The sequence below is a fragment of the Leopardus geoffroyi genome, chromosome A1 (genome assembly GCF_018350155.1).
Source record: "Leopardus geoffroyi isolate Oge1 chromosome A1, O.geoffroyi_Oge1_pat1.0, whole genome shotgun sequence".
In the NCBI taxonomy this organism is placed as follows: Eukaryota; Metazoa; Chordata; class Mammalia; order Carnivora; family Felidae; genus Leopardus; species Leopardus geoffroyi.
In genome coordinates, this window is record NC_059326.1 from 5,854,734 (window position 1) to 5,872,519 (window position 17,786).

Consider the following 17,786-nt stretch of genomic DNA (forward strand, 5'->3'; position numbering starts at 1 on the left):
AAAATTTATAATATATATATGCAGTGTATCACAAAATTCAAATAATACACTCCCAAATCCCTCCTCACATTCTTTGTGCTATCTTTATCATACGTTTTAATTCTAAATTAATGACAGTTCCCAGAACACATTATTAATTTTGTTTTAAACAGTTATCTGGCATCATGATTGGAAATGAGGGGAAGAGGGAAAGTATCTTATAAATTCCCACATAATTAACATTTCTGTTCCTCTTTGGACAGATCCAGATTTCATCCTGATGTACTGTTCCTTTTGTTTGAAGAGCTTTCTTTCACATTTCAGGTATTACAGGTCTTCTGGTGATGAGTTTTCTATTTTCTTGGTTCATTTTCAAAAGACATTTTTACCGCATATAGAATTTGGGGTTAGTGGATTTGTTTTCTTTCTTTCAGATCTTTAAAGATATTCCATTGTCTTCTGCCCTGCATGGTTTTCAATGAGAAATCTGCTTTTATTCGCACGTTTGTGTTCTGTACACAGTATTGGTTTATGTGGTTGATTTAAAGATTATTCTCTTGGCCACTGATTTTCAGCAATTTGGTTATAAAGAACATTTGTGCGTTTTTCTTTAGGTTTCTTCTTCTTGGAATTTGTTGAGGTTCTTAGATTTGTGAGCTTTCATCAGATTTGACATTTTCGATCATTGTTACTTCAAATATTACTTTCTTTTTTGGCGACAGCCTCCCACTTTATAGTGGTTCTTTCCCTAGCTGCGGGTAGACTTTTCTCATGCAGACACAGAGCAGAAGCAATAGTTCGCAGGGGCCAGCTACGGATCTCCGGAGTCACGCTGTCTGTCTCTGTCTGTCAGTATAGTTCCCTCTGACATTCTAGCTGCCTTGGTCCTGCACTCCAACCTCTGTGTCTTCAACTCGCTTAGACACCTGGGCTTTCTTTTGGGTCCGTCTTCCTGCATTGTGGCCTGGAAGAGGCCTTCTCTCAAGGATCACAGTCATGAGCAGCCTGTCGTTTCATGTTTGAAAATCATTATTTTATATACTTTGTCTGATAGGTTATTTCTGGCAGGAGGTTTCCTACAGCAGTTAGTCATGCGCGGAAGAAGCAGAAATAATACATGACCTCCAGAAACAGTATGACAACCGATTTAAATTTAGCTCTCTCTTATTGCCAGGAACTATGTAAAATGTCTAGGCCTCCTCTTTTTTCCCATCTGCAAAATATATTTATAATGAGATAAGATTTAGTAAGTCAATGGCTATTAATAAGTCATCATATATTGTCCTAAAATGTCTATAATTTTAAGTTTCCCACCGTAGCCCTCATTTTACTGTTTATAAAAAAAAAAGTTTCTGTGCTTTCGTTCATTAAAGAAAAAAATAAGACTCTATTGACTAATATCTGTGGCCATGCATTCATATGAATGTTCTTCTTTTTTTTAATAATTTTAAAAAATGTTTGGTTTGTTTGTTTGTTGTTTGTTTTGAGAGAGGGAGAGTGAGAATCCCAAGTAGGCTCCTTGCTGTCTGCACAGAGCCCAGTGTGGGGCTTGATCTCATGACTGTGAGATTATGACCTGAGACAAAATCAGGAGTCAGACACTTGACCAACTGAGCCCACCAGACACCCCCATAGCGAATTTTCTGACAGAGAGGAGAGACTGTGCCACTCCCTACCGCAGTATGTAACGACACTTCAAAAACAATAAAGAAACAACACATCGAGTGTTGTCATCTGTGACCAAGAGCAACTATGTGTATGACCTCAGGTTCATCGGTGTAGTGCACTAGCCAGAAGCGCCTGGAGTTGACTTGTAACTGTTCCTAGCACTAGACATCTTTGTATTATTGGACACTTAATGACTTCTGGCCCGGGACTTGTGTCTGTGCTGTTTCAGAGTTTAAGTTCCTAGAAGACAGAATTTTAGGGACTAAGGCACACAGCATCCAGATGGTAACATGACTGTGACAGTGCAGTACAAAAGAAAAGTCATGATATGCTCACTGGGAGCCTATTTTTTACGCTAGGCTTCCCTAACTGCTAATCTTTAAAGTGGAATTAATAATACAAGAAAAATAAACCAAAAATTTTAAGATGAACTTAACCATATTGTTTATTCCCAGTGTTTGAATTTAAAATGAGTTAAGTAATGGTATGGGATGGCTTAGTTGTAGAAAATTCCATTTATTTATTACATTTATTCTTAACATAGGACTCGATATCAAATTCATCATTTCATACAAACACAGGATGATATATTTACAAAAGGACAAATTTTCTTCCAGGTTTAAAAGGCCATGGAGTTACACTATGAACACACACCCACATATACAAAGATAGATAAATATTAATTATATGTATTAAATGGAATTGGTTGAGGTAGAGTTCAATAATAATTACTTGGCTTAAAAGCCTGAAAACATTGTGCAAGCATTCAGTAAGGAGATTTTGGATGTATTATCAAAATACATTGGTACAAATTTAAGGCAGTTGCTATAGAATGATCTGCTATGATTGAAACCATGTGTGGAGAGCTTGGGCTTCTGCGGATGTGTCGCAGCAACAAAGGCTCTAAAGATGTATTTGTGCTGCCCGCTATGTATACAGATGATTGACTTAGATACACTTCCCAGACGTAAACAGTAAAGGAATGTCACTGAAGTTTCGCATGCTATCAGAGACAGGGAATGCTTACCACATTGTACAAGCCGATGCACCAGCGTTCAAATATAATCTGCCCAGAAAATCCATTAACAAAGGCGAACCAAAGCTGAAAGAGAAGAAAGTTCATGAAGTTTTGTATCAATACTGACCTAAATGTTTCCATTCACTGAAGTACTTAAAATACTATGCTTTATCATTCTTTTTTTCCCATGTCATCAAATGGAATTTTGCCAGAATGTAAATAAAATCAAGCTTGAGTGTTTGAGCTTCACAGAAAGGCAGTTCATTTATTTTAGAATTTTTATTTCATTCTTTATTTTTTGACAGAGAAAGAACAATAACAATTTCAATGAAATGCTTAGATCTGATTGTCCAATAATGCATTGTTTCAGTGAAAAGATCTCTGCCCCTCTGTGTTTACTGCAGCATTATTTATGATGGCAAAAATGTGGAAGCAGCCCAACTATTCACCAGTAGATGAATGGATAAAGGAGAGGTGGTAGATATACAATGGAATATCACTCAACCATGAAATAGTGTGAGATCCCACCATTTGCAATAACATGGATGGACCTGGATTGTATAATGCTAAGTGAAATAAGTCAGAGAAAGACAAATACTGTATGATTTCACCCCTGTGTGGAATTTAAGAAACAAAAGCAACCAACCAACCAACCAACCAACAAAAAAACCCAGACCCTCAAATATAGAAAACAGACTGGGACTTGCCAGAGGGAAGGTGAATGAGAGGATGGGTGAATAGGTGAAGGCGATTAAGACTATACTTCTCGTGATGAGCACTGAGTAACGGACGGAATTGTTGAGCCACTATGTTGTACATCTCAAACTAATATAACAATGTATATTATTTATACTCGAATAGAAAAATTTAAGGCAAAGGACTGGGAATAACTAAGACAATTTTAAAAATATATAGTGAAAAGACTCACTCTACCTGATGTTAAGGCTCATGGTATTGCTACAGAATTCAAGACAGTGTGATGTTGGCAGAGGAACAGACACAGAAATCAAGGAGTTAGAGTAGAGAACCCAGAAACACATAGTATGTATCTACATGAGTATGTCCAACTTATTTTAATTGTGGTAAGAACTATAACCAATTTTAAGTGTACAGTGCAGTAACGTTAAGTATATTCACATTGTTGTGCGACCAATCTCCAGAACTTTTTCATCTTGCAAAACTGAAACTCTGTACCCCCGAACAATTCCCCATATCCCTCAACCCTCAGCCACTGGTCACCAACACTCTCCTTTGTCTCTCTGAATTTGACTATTTTAGATACCCCATGTAAGTGGAATCATACACTGTTTGGCTTTTTGTGTGTGACTCATAGTTAGCCAATGTCCTCAAGGTTCATCCATATTATAGTATGTGTCAGAATTTACTTTTCCTTTTAAGGCTGAATAATATTCCATTGTATTTATATATCACATTTTGGTTATCTCTTCATCTGTCACTGGACGTTTGGGTTGCTTCTGCTTGGGTATTGTAAATAATGGTGCATTAAACATGGTGTGTAAATATCTCTTCAAGATTCTTGCTTTCATGGGCACCTGGGTGGCTCAGTCGGTTAAGTGTCCGACTTCGACTCAGGTCATGATCTCGCGGTTTGTGAGTTCAAGCCCCGCATCGGGTTCTGTGCTGACGGCTCAGAGCCTGGAGCCTTCTTTGGATTCTGTGCCTCCTCCTCTCTCTGCCCCTCCCCTGCTCTCTTCTCTCTCTCTCTCTCTCAATAATAAATGTTAAAAAAAAAATTTAGATACATACTCAGAAGTTGAATTGCTGAATCATGTAATTCTATTTTTAATGTTTTGAGGAATCATCATACTATTTTCCATAGTGGTTGCACCAATTTTTATTCATACCTGCAGTTCACAAGGGTTCACTTTCTCCACATCCTCACCGACATTTGTTATTCTCTGGGGGTTTTGTTTTATTTTTTAATAGTAGCCATCCTAATTGATGTAATACGTGATTATGGTTTGGATTTACATTTCTCCAATGATTAGTGGTGTTGAACATTTTCTCACATGCTTGTTGGCCATTTATATACTATCTCTGTAGAAATGTCTGTTCAAGTTCTTTACCCAACTTTATCTCAGATTGATTTTTTTGTTATTGAGTTGTAGGAGCTCACTATTCTAGACATTAGCTTATGAGATATGTAATTTCCAAGTATTTTTCTCGTATTCTGTAGGTATTTTTACTGTGTTGATTGTCACAATCAACACAGAGGTTTTAACATTTGATGTAGAACCACTTGTCTGTATTTGCTTCTGTTGCATGTGCTTTCATGTCATGTCCAAGAAAATTATTGTCAAACACAATGTCATGAAGATTTTCCATTTTATTTTCTTATAAGAGCTTTATAGTTTTAGGTATTATTTTTAGGTCCTTAATTTTCAGTTAACTTTTGTAAATGGTGTAAGGTAAGTGTTTGAGTATTTATTTATTTATTTTGCATATGGATATCCAGCTTTCCCACTAGCATTTGCTAAAGGGACTATCCTTTCTCCATTATGTAACCTTGGTGTTTTCAAAGATCATTTGACCATATACACTAAGATTTATTTCTGGATTCTTTATTTTATTCCATTGGTCTATATACCTGTTTTTATGCCACTAAAACACATTTTAAATACTGTAACTTTGTATATGTTCTGAAATTAGGGAGTATGAGACTAATCAGTTGTTTTTCAAGATTGTTTTGGCTATTCAAGATGCTTTAAGACTCTGTATGAATTTTAGGATGCATTTTTCTATTTCTCCAAAACATGGGATTTTTGTAGGGATTGCATACAAATCTGCATTTGTATGGGGTAATATTGTCATCTTAACAATATAAACTTTTACAATCCATAACCATGGGATGTCTTTCCATTTATTTGTATCTTCAAATTATTTCAGCAATATTTTGTAGTTTTTGGTGTACAAGTGTTTTTCCGCCTTGGTTAAGTTTATTCCTAAGCATTCTTTCTGATGCTATTATAAATGAAATTTTTTTCTTAATTTCCTTTTTTGATAGTTTGTTATTAGTGTATATAAATACAACATTTTTGTATGTTGGTTTGTATCCTGTTGCATTATTGAATTTATTAGTTCTGATAATTATTTTCTGACATCTTTAGGATTTTCCACATATAAGATCTTGTCCTCTGTAAACAGAGATAATTTTACCTATTCCTTTCTGATTTGAATGTTTTTCTTTCTTCCTTCCTTTCTTCTTTTTTTTTTTTCTTTTGCCCAAGTGCTCTTACTGGGACTTCCAGTACTGTGTTGAATAGAAGTGGTGAGAGCAGGCATCCTTGCCTTGTTCCTGATCTTAGAGGAAAGACTTTTAGTCTTTCGCCACTGAGCACAATACCAGCTATGGGATTTTCATATATGGCCTTTATTATGTTGAGGAATTTTTTTTTCTTTCTAGTCTGTTGAATGCTTTTATCATGTAAGAGTGTTGAATTTCATCAAATGCATTTTCTGCATCGAGATGATGTTTTTTTTTTTTTTCCTTTGTTGACTGATTTTGATATATTGAACCATCTTTGCATTCCAGGATATGGTTTCTATTCCTTTTTTAATGTGCTGCTGAATTCAAGTTTGCTAATATTTTGCCAAGGATTTTTGCACCTGTATTAATCGGGGATATAGGTAAGTAGCTTTCTTGTAGTGTTTTCTAGTGTCTTGTAATGTAGCTTTGGTTTTATAGTAATGCCGGACTCATAAAATGAGTTTGTGTTTCTTTCTCTATAATTTTTTGGAAGAGTTTGAGGTAGATTTTAATTCTTCTTTGAACGATTGGTATAATTTGCCAGGAAGGTATTTGATTACTGATCTGATCTCCTTACTAGTTATACTCTGTTGATATTTCCTATTTCTTTATTACTTGCCCAACTGATTTTTTACAAAGGTAGAAAACCAATTCAATGGAAGGATAACCTTTTCATCAAACAGCACTGAAGTAATTGAATTTCATGGGCAAAACAAATAGAAAATCTAAACCCTCCGCTCGGCACAAAAATTCACTGAAAATGGATCATGACATTAAGTGTAAAACACAAGACTTTTAGAAAACTACACAGAGGAATGTCTTTGGAATCTAGATCTAGGCAAAGAGTTTTTTGACACAGAACCAAAGCATGATCCATAAAAGGAAAATTTGTAAATTGGACCACTTCAAAATTAAAAACTCTTATACTCTGAAAGACTCTATTAATATGACAAAACATCATGATACAGGCTGGAAGAAAATATTTGCAAACTACGTATCTGCCAAAGGACTGTCTAAAATATGGGAAGAACTCTCAAAAATTAACAATAAAAAATCAATTTCATTTTTATACAATTTAGACAAAAGATGGGAAGACACATTTCAGAAGATGTATTGATAGCAAATAAGTATATGAGAAGATATTCAACATCATTAGCCACTGCAGAAATGCAATTTAAAACCACAATGAGGGGGCTGCCTGGGTGGCTCAGTTGGTTGAGTGTCCAACTCTTGATATCAGCTCAGGTCATGATCCCAGAGTCATGGGATCAAGTCCCAGAGTCGAGCCTGCTTAAGATTCTTTCTCTCTCTCTCTCCCTCTGCCCCTCTCCCCTACTCACACTCTTTCTCTAACATAAAATAAAAATAAAACAAAACCACAGTGAGATACCACTAACCATCTATCAGAATGGCTAAAATACTAAATAGTGATAATACAAATGCTGGGAATGATCCAGAGAAACAAAATAACAGATACTTTGCTGCTAGGAATTGAAAATAGTTGGGAGTTTCTTTAAAAAAAAAAAAAAAAAAAACAAACTACTCTTGGACATTTGTCCTAAATAAGTGAAAACTTATGTTTGCCCAAAATCTTTATACAAATACTCTTCAATAAGTGGGTGATAAATATTATGGTCTGGAACAAATGATTGATACAGGGAACAACTTGGATTAATCTGAAGGGAATTATACTAAAAAAAAATCCAATCTCAAAAGGTTATATACTACACAGTTCTACTTTTATAACATTCTTTCTTTTTAAGCTTATTTATTTTGAGAGAGAAAGCATGTGGAGGGGGAGAGAGAAATTCAAGCAGGCTCTGCACTGTCAGTGCAGGGTCCAACATTGGGCTTGATCTTGTGAACTGTGAGATCATGACCTGAGCCAAAATCAAGATCTTTTCTGATGCTTAACCAACTGAGCCACCCAGGCACCCCTACTTTTAGAACATTCTTGAAAGAACAAGGATAGGGATAGGGAACAGATTAGTCACGGTCAGAAGCTACGGATGGATGTGGATATAAAGGGGTAGCATGAGTGGGATCCTTGTGATGGAACAGGTCTGTATCATTGGGGCCGAGGTGGGGGTAGTCTGTCTCGATTTCTGTGATGGTTATATCAACCTACACATGGATAAAAGTACATAGAATCACACAAGTGTGGGTAAAGCTTGTGAAGTATGAATCTCAGTTATATCCTGGTTTTGATCATGTCCTAGAGTTATTCAAGGTATTGTCTTTGGGGAAAATTGGGTGACTGTTTCATGAGACCTCCTAAAAAATATTTTTGGAACTTCCTGTGAATCCATAATTATTTCAAAGTAAAATACTAAAAAATATTTTTCCATAGCCAAATTTAAGGCTTATACAAATGTTTTTTTAAGTCAGGATGGTGGTTAGAAGACTCAAATTTACCAAATAACTTTGAGCAAAAACCTAAAGCAGAATTGTGTAATGGTAATTTAAATGATACAAATATGGGGAAAAAAACAAAACACTAAACTACCATACATGATGTCAAAGAAAGACCTAACTTTTTCATGAAAGAAAGCATATCTTTTCTTACCTCAATAACATATAACACGACATTTTTGTAGAAACAATATAATATGCATTTTGTCACTCGAAAATAATTCCAAGCTCCATGAACCAACAGAAGCTTCTCCAAGTAGCTAAACTAAAAGAAGGAAACAACAGTCAGGGCAAGTTCAAATGAAACAGCAAAGTATTTGTTAGACCCACTGTTGTAGAATACATACAAAAGACTGGAGACAGATGGGGCAGAAATAGGAAAATGTCCATTTACAGTTCTTGGGCTAACACTCATTCTTGGAAAAGTATAAAATGGCACACACCATGGCATAACATCTTCTCTGCAGTCAAAGCTGCTCTTGGGTCAAAGCAAGATGGAGGAAAACAAAATGTGGCTTAAAGTATTATCATTGCTGTGAAATAGCCTGTTAATGGGGGCCTGAGCATGAATCATTTCAGTCTCCTGCATTAGTGACTGGCTTGGTGTGGCACCTTAGGGGTGGGTGAGAGGAAGAAAAGAAAGCTTGCAGGGTCTGGTGGTCCAAGATGGTAACATAGGAAGAGTACCTCAGGAATCCTATCCCATGCCAGCCACAGGTCCACCCAGGCACACAGAGACTACACAAAGGACAGCCACCTACAAGACTATTCCTTTGAGTTTAGGAGAAGCAGCTGTTCTGCCTAATTCTTAAAAAACAAACACAGGGGGATTCTAGGGAAGATGGCGGCGTAGGAGGACGCTGGGCTCACCACGCGTCCTGCTGATCACTTAGATTCCACCTACACCTGCCTAAATAACCCAGAAAACTGCCAGAAGACTAGCAGAACGGATTCTCTGGAGCCAAGTGCAGACAAGAGGCCCACAGACGAGGGTAGGAAGGGCAGAGAGGCGGTGCACGCTCCACGGACTGGCAGGAGGGAGCCGGGGCGGTGGAGGGGCAGCCAGCCCACCCGGCAAGGCAGAGCCCCTGAGTCTGGCTTGCAAAAGTGGAGGGGCCGGACGGAGTGTGTTCCAACAGCAAGCGTGACTTAGCATCTGGGAGGTCATAAGTTAACAGCTCTGCTTGGAAAGCAGGAAGGCTGGAGGACAACGGGAGGGAGAGTTGCTGAGCCCCGGGACGACAGAGCTCAGTTTGGTGGGGAACAAAGGCGCTCGCCAGCGCCATCTCCCTCACCCATCCCCCAGCCAAAATCCCAAAGGGAACCGGTTCCTGCCAGGGAACTTGCTCGCTCTGCGCAAACACCCAACGCTGTGCTTCTGCGGAGCCACCCCTCCGGCAGCAGGTCTGACTCCCTCCCGCTGCCACAGGGCCCCTCCTGAAGTGGATCACCTAAGGAGAAGCTAAGCCTGCCCCTCCTACCCCTGTGCACCTTGCCTACCCACCCCAGCTAATACGCCAGATCCCCAGCATCACAAGCCTGGCAGTGTGCAAGTAGCCCAGATGGGCCACGCCACCCCACAGTGAATCCTGCCCCTAGGAGAGGGGAAGAGAAGGCACACACCAGTCTGACTGTGGCCCCAGCGGTGGGCCGGGGGCAGACATCAGGTCTGACTGCGACTCCGCCCACCAACTCCAGTTATACACCACAGCACAGGGGAAGTGCCCTGCAGGTCCTCACCACACCAGGGACTATCCAAAATGACCAAGCGGAAGAATTCCCCTCAGAAGAATCTCCAGGAAATAACAACAGCTAATGAGCTGATCAAAAAGGATTTAAATAATATAACAGAAAGTGAATTTAGAATAATAGTCATAAAATTAATCGCTGGGCTTGAAAACAGTATAGAGGACAGCAGAGAATCTATTGCTACAGAGATCAAGGGACTAAGGAATAGGAGGAGCTGAAAAACGCTATAAACGAGATGCAAAATGAAATGGAAACGACCATGGCTTGGATTGAAGAGGCAGAGGAGAGAATAGGTGAACTAGAAGATAAAATTAGGGAAAAAGAGGAAGCTGAGAAAAAGATTAAAAAATCCAGGAGTATGAGGGGAAAATTAGAGAACTAAGTGATGCACTAAAAAGAAATAATCTACGCATAATTGGTATCCCAGAGGAGGAAGAGAGAGGGAAAGGTGCTGAAGGGGTACTTGAAGAAATAACAGCTGAAAACTTCCCTGAACTGGGGAAGGAAAAGGGCATTGAAACCCAAGAGGCACAGAGAACTCCCTTCAGACGTAACTTGAATCGATCTGCATGACATATCATAGTGAAACTGGCAAAATACAAGGATAAAGAGAAAATTCTGAAAGCAGCTAGAGATAAACATGCTCTAACATATAAAGGGAGACCTATAAGACTCGTGACCGATCTCTCTTCTGAAACTTGGCAGGCCAGAAAGGATTGGCAGGAGATCTTCAATGTGATGAACAGAAAAAATATGCAGCCAAGAATCCATCCCGCAAGTCTGTCATTTAGAATAGAAGGAGAGATAAAGGTCTTCCCAAACAAACAAAAACTGAAGGAATTCGTCACCACTAAACCAACCCTACAAGAGATCCTAAGGGGGATCCTGTGAGACAAAGTACCAGAGACATTGCTACAAGCATAAAACATACATCACAATGACTCTAAACCCGTATCTTTCTATAATAACACTGAATGTAAACAGACTAAATGCGCTAACCAAAAGACATAGGGTATCAGAATGGATAAAAAAAACAAGACCCATCTATTTGCTGTCTACAAGAGACTCATTTTAGACCTGAGGACACCTTCAGATTGAGAGTGAGGGGATGGAGAACTATTTATCATGCCACTGGAAGTCAAAAGAAAGCTGGAGCAGCCATACTTATATCAGACAAACTAGACTTTAAAGGCTGTAACAAGAGATGAAGAAGGGCATTATATAATAATTACAGGGTCTATCCATCAGGAAGAACTAACAATTATAAATGTCTATGTGCTGAATACGGGAGCCCCCAAATATATAAAACAGTTACTCATAAACATAAGCAACCTTATTGATAAGAATGTGGTAATTGCAGGGGACTTTAACACTCCACTTACAGAAATGGATAGATCATCTAGACACACGGTCAATAAAGAAACAAGAGCCCTGAATGATACATTGGAGCAGATGGACTTGACAGATATATTTAGAACTCTGCATCCCAAAGCAACAGAATATACTTTCTTCTCGAGTGCACATGGAACATTCTCCAAGATAGATCATATACTGGGTCACAAAACAGCCCTTCATAAGTATACAAGAATTGAAATTATACCATGCAAACTTTCAGACCACAATGCTATGAAGCTTGAAATCAACCACAGGAAAAAGTCTGGAAAACCTCCAAAATCATGGAGGTTAAAGAACACCCTACTAAAGAATGAGTGGGTCAACCAGGCAACTAGAGAAGAAATTAAAAAATATATGGAAACAAACGAAAATGAAAATACAACAATCCAAATGCTTTGGGATGCAGCAAAGGCAGTCCTGAGAGGAAAATACATTGCAATCCAGGCCTATCTCAAGAAACAAGAAAAATCCCCAATACAAAATCTAACAGCACACCTAAAGGAAATAGAAGCAGAACAGCAAAGGCAGCCTAAACCCAGCAGAAGAAAAGAAATAATAAAGATCAGAACAGAAATAAACAATATAGAATCTAAAAAAACTGTAGAGCAGATCAACAAAGCCAAGAGTTGGTTTTTTGAAAAAAATAAACAAAATTGACAAACCTCTAGCCAGGCTTCTCAAAAAGAAAAGGGAGATGACCCAAATAGATAAAATCATGAATGAAAATGGAATTATTACAACCAACCCCTCAGAGATACAAATAATTATCAGGGAATATTATGAAAAATTATATGCCAACAAATTGGACAACCTGGAAGAAATGGACAAATTCCTAAACACCCACACTCTTCCAAAACTCAATCAGGAGGAAATAGAAAGCTTGAACAGACACATAACCAGCAAAGAAATTGAATCGGTTATCAAAAATCTCCCAACAAATAAGAGTCCAGGACCAGATGGCTTCCCAGGGGAGTTCTACCAGACGTTTAAAGCAGAGATAATACCTATCCTTCTCAAGCTATTCCAAGAAATAGAAAGGGAAGGAAAACTTCCAGACCCTTCTATGAAGCCAGTATTACTTTGATTCCTAAACCAGACAGAGACCCAGTAAAAAAAGAGAACTACCGGCCAATATCCCTGATGAATATGGATGCAAAAATTCTCAGTAAGATACTAGCAAATCGAATTCAACAGCATATAAAAAGAATTATTCACCATGATCAAGTGGGATTCATTCCTGGGATACAGGCCTGGTTCAACATTCGCAAATCAATCAACATGATACATCACATTAATAAAAAGAAAAGATAAGAACCATATGATCCTGTCAATCGATGCAGAAAAGGCCTTTGACAAAATTCAGCGCCCTTTCTTAATAAAAACCCTTGAGAAAGTCGGGATAGAAGGAACATACTTAAAGATCATAAAAGCCATTTATGAAAAGCCCACAGCTAATATCATCCTCAATGGGGAAAAACTGAGAGCTTTTTCCCTGAGATCGGGAACACTGCAGGGATGCCCACTCTCACCGCTGTTGTCTAACATAGTGTTGGAAGTTCTAGCATCAGCAATCAGACAACAAAAGGAAATCAAAGGCATCAGAATTGGCAAAGATGAAGTCAAGCTTTCACTTTTTGCAGATGACATGATATTATACATGGAAAATCCGATAGACTCCACCAAAAGTCTGCTAGAACTGATACATGAATTCAGCAAAGTTGCAGGATACAAAATCAATGTACAGAAATCAGTTGCATTCTTATACACTAACAATGAAGCAACAGAAGACAAATAAAGAAACTGATCCCATTCACAATTGCACCAAGAAGCATAAAATACCTAGGAATAAATCTAACCAAAGATGTAAAAGATCTGTATGCTGAAAACTATAGAAAGCTTATGAAGGTAATTGAAGAAGATATAAAGAAATGGAAAGACATTCCCTGCTCATGGACTGGAAGAATAAATATTGTCAAAATGTCAATACTACCCAAAGCAATCTACACATTCAATGCAATCCCAATCAAAATTGCACCAGTATTCTTCTCGAAACTAGAACAAGCAATCCTAAAATTCATATAGAACCACAAAAGGCCCCGAATAGCCAAAGTAATTTTGAAGAAGAAGACCAAAGCGGGAGGCATCACAATCCCAGACTTTAGCCTCAACTACAAAGCTCTAGTCATCAAGACAGCATGGTATTGGCACAAAAACAGACACACAGACCAATGGAATAGAATAGAAACCCCAGAACTAGACCCACAAACGTATGGCCAACTCATCTTTGACAAAGCAGGAAAGAACATCCAATGGAAAAAAGACAGTCTCTTTAACAAATGGTGCTGGGAGAACTGCACAGCAACATGCAGAAGGTTGAAACTAGACCACTTTCTCATACCATTCAAAAAATAAACTCAAAATGGATAAAGGACCTGAATGTGAGACAGGAAACCATCAAAACCCTAGAGGGGAAAGCAGGAAAAGACCTCTCTGACCTCAGCCATAGCAATCTCTTACTGGACACATCCCCAGAGGCAAGGGAATTAAAAGCAAAAATGAATTACTGGGACCTTATGAAGATAAAAAGCTTCTGCACAGGAAAGGAAACAACCAACAAAACTAAAAGGCAACCAATGGAATGGGAAAAGATATTTGCAAATGACTTATCAGACAAAGGGCTAGTATCCAAAATCTATAAAGAGCTCACCAAACTCCACACCCGAAAAACAAATAACCCAGTGAAGAAATGGGCAGAAAACATGAATAGACACTTTTCTAAAGAAGACATCCGGATGGCCAACAGGCACATGAAAAGATGCTCAACGTCGCTCCTCATCAGGGAAATACAAATCAAAACCACAGTGAGATATCACATCACGCCAGTCAGAGTGGCCAAAATGAACAAATCAGGAGACTATAGATGCTGGCGAGGATGTGGAGAAACGGGAACCCTCTTGCACTGTTGGTGGGAATGCAAACTGGTGCAGCCATTCTGGAAAACAGTGTGGAGGTTCCTCAGAAAATTAAAAATAGACCTACCCTATGACCCAGCAATAGCACTGCTAGGAATTTACCCAAGGGATACAGGAGTACTGATGCATAGGGGCACTTGTACCCCAATGTTTATAGCAGCACTCTCAACAATAGCCAAATTATGGAAAGAGCCTAAATGTCCATGAACTGATGAATGGATAAAGAAATTGTGGTTTATATACACAATGGAGTACTACGTGGCAATGAGAAAGAATGAAATATGGCCTTTTGTAGCAACGTGGATGGAACTGGAGAGTGTGATGCTAAGTGAAAGAAGCCATACAGAGAAAGACAGATACCATATGTTTTCACTCTTATGTGGATCCTGAGAAACTTAACGGAAACCCATGGGGGAGGGGAAGGAAAAAAAAAAAAAAGGTTAGAGTGGGAGAGAGCCAAAGCATAAGAGACTCTTAAAAACTGAGAACAAACTGAGGGTTGATGGGGGGTGGGAGGGAGGGGAAGGTGGGTGATGGGTATTGAGGAGGGTACCTTTTGGGATGAGCACTGGGTGTTGTATGGAAACCAATTTGACAATAAATTTCATATATTGAAAAAAAAAAAAAGAAAAAGAAAAAAATGAACGAGGACAAGAAAACAAAGGATGGCAGATGTCTTAAAAATTTGGACATTAAAATTTGTCCTTAAAAATAAGGACAAAACTTAACCCCAAATGTTCTGGTAGTTGCATATGAAGAGCAGCTTAAAGAGTAGGGTAGACCTCATGCACTCGACGTGCCCACACCACTGACCTGTGCAATGGCAAAATCTGAGTTGTTGGTGGCCTGCATGCCCTCGTTCCCACTGATTCCCACACCCACGTGGGCCATCTGGATCATCCCAACGTCATTGGCACCATCCCCGATGGCAAGAGTGATGGCCCCTACGTGCTTCTTAACCACGTCGACTATTTCTGCCTTCTGGAGGGGAGATAACCTGAAAAGAAGACAGAAATCACCACTTTTTAGTGTTTTATGTTGGTTCGTTTTATTTCACCTTGTCGTAAAAGCCTTTAACATGGAGTCAACGGTAATCTACACCTAACCACCTTTAAATGACAGCTACGGATAAATTTTCCAATACACTGATCAAGCTTTTAACAGATATAAAAGCGTTCCACCCACCAATCTAAAATAAATGAATAAACAAACAAAAAGCAGAATCAGACCTATAAACACAGAACAACCTGATGGCTGGTGGAGGGTGTGGGGTGAAGGGATGGGCAATATGGGTGAAAGGGGGTGGAAGGTACACACTTTCAGATGGAACAGAACTCACAAGAATAAAAGGCACAGCATAGGGAATAGAGCCAGTGATATTGTAGTGATGTTGTGTGATGACAGATGGTAGCTAGCTTGTGGTGAGCACAGCTTCACAGAGAGATTTCCAGTCATGTTGTACGCCTGAAACTAATGTATCATTGTGTATCAGCTATACTCAAAAATTTTTAAAGTTCCCTCCCCCGCCCACCCAAAATAAGAAGTAAAGCAAAGAAAGCACACAGTAACTTCTTCAACGTCCCCAAAGAAATACACAGTATCAGTTGTCTAGTTTACATGGAGCCAAACTCTTCAAGTTGCCATTCTCCCCACCGCTCCCTGTTTCTAACACTGGCCTGCTAGCTTAATTTACATCATCTCGCTACATGACAGCAAGAAGTGAAGATCTGTTTCCAAACCTGTATAAAGGCATTTCCCCCGAAGGATAAATATGTGGAGTAGCCTAGGAAAATCAAACTACCCTCAAGTGAACTTTGCAAGGAGACAGAGAAACATGAAGATCTCAGTCAGGAGTCTGTGGTGACAATAACAATCCAAAGGTAAGTGGCTGAAAATAACAAATGCTTGCTTCTTTCCCGCGGGTGTGTCCAGTGCAGATGAGGATACTGTTGATCCTTTCTTTTAACCCAGACAAGCTACGAAAGCAAATTTCGTATTCCTCAAATATTTCAGACTAGCAGACCCTGTCTACACAAAATACTTAACAGACATTCCAAGGAAAGAGAAGCAAATTTTTTTCTCTCTTATTTATCACTTATGTATTCATTCACTAAATAAATTGGCTACATACCTCTATCCAAAATGATCAGGGACACACAAAGGTTTTATTTTCTAGTAAGCGAGTGTTCATCCCCTTCCCACAAAACAGCTCCTAAAAACTAATTTAAATCTCAACCTTTCAAATTTCAGGTGAGATTATTAAAAACTGAGGAGATAGAGTTCCCTTAACTAGAACACACTCCAAATTTTAAGACAGAAGCACAGACGGAAAACCTTTGGTTTCATAATGAGGAAAATGTGAGTTAACATTAATACACTGTAGATACAGTGTGAAAAGTTGCTGAGTAGAGGATGTTCCGGAAACCATTTGTAAGTTTAGTTTCCAACTAGAGACACTGTTTTTTGTTTTTTTTGTTTTTTTTTTTTTTTTTTACTGCAATAACGACAATGATAATAACTTCACCATTTTGTCTGGCAAGTACTTTTATATTTAAACTATGATATTTGTGAAGAAAAAAAAGAAAACGTACCTCCTATTAATACCAAATTTGACTCTTCATACTGTCAAATCTTAATTCTATCGTTTGAGCCAGTGAAGCTCTCCAAATATGAAAAGAGAACTACAGGGACCCAACCAAGCCTTCTCCTCCCCTTGCTAAACATCCTTGAATCCTTCAGTCCTTTTGTGAGGTGGTTCAGGGCCTTTTGCCAAAGCTCCACATCAATTCTGATCAGTTGTTGGCAAGATGTAGAGAAAGGGGAACACTCATACACAGTTGGTGGGAATGCAAACCGGTACAGCTACTCTGGAAGACAGTATGGCAGTTCCTTAGAAAGTTACACATAGAACTACCCTACAACCTAGCAATTGCACTATTAGGTATTTACCCAAAGGATACAAAAATATTGAGTTGAAGGGGCACGTGCACCATGATTTATAGCAGCATTATTAACAACAGCCAAATTATGAAAAGAGCCCAAATGTCCATAGAGGTGGCACATTATTTATTTATATACACACACACACACACACACACACACACACACACACACACACACATACGTGCTATGGAATATTACTCAGCCATCAAAAAGAATAAAATCTCACCATTTGCAATAATGTGGACACAGCTAGCGTATATTACACTAAGCGAAATAAGTCAGAGAAAGACAACATCTTATTTCACTCATATGTGGAATTTAAGAAACAAAACAGATGAACATAAGGAAAGGGAGAAAAAACAGAGGGAAGCAAACCATAAGA

General features: G+C 38.6%; 1 protein-coding gene across 7 annotated transcripts in view; it reads right to left on the reverse strand.

The window, feature by feature from the left end:
• The window catches only part of LOC123588772 (phospholipid-transporting ATPase IB-like), a 213,065-nt gene that overhangs the window by 79,660 nt on the left and 115,619 nt on the right, over window positions 1-17,786 (reverse strand). For all 7 annotated transcript variants that reach the window (XR_006708109.1, XM_045460446.1, XM_045460364.1 and 4 more), the window contains 3 exons: window positions 15,275-15,458; window positions 8,500-8,610; window positions 2,675-2,749 (listed from right to left, as the gene is read on the reverse strand). Coding sequence is in view for 6 of the 7 variants with exons in the window: in XM_045460446.1 (XP_045316402.1) it covers window positions 2,675-2,749; window positions 8,500-8,610; window positions 15,275-15,458 (370 nt within the window). In the remaining variant the exon portion in view is untranslated. The remainder of the gene's footprint in view (window positions 1-2,674; window positions 2,750-8,499; window positions 8,611-15,274; window positions 15,459-17,786) is intronic.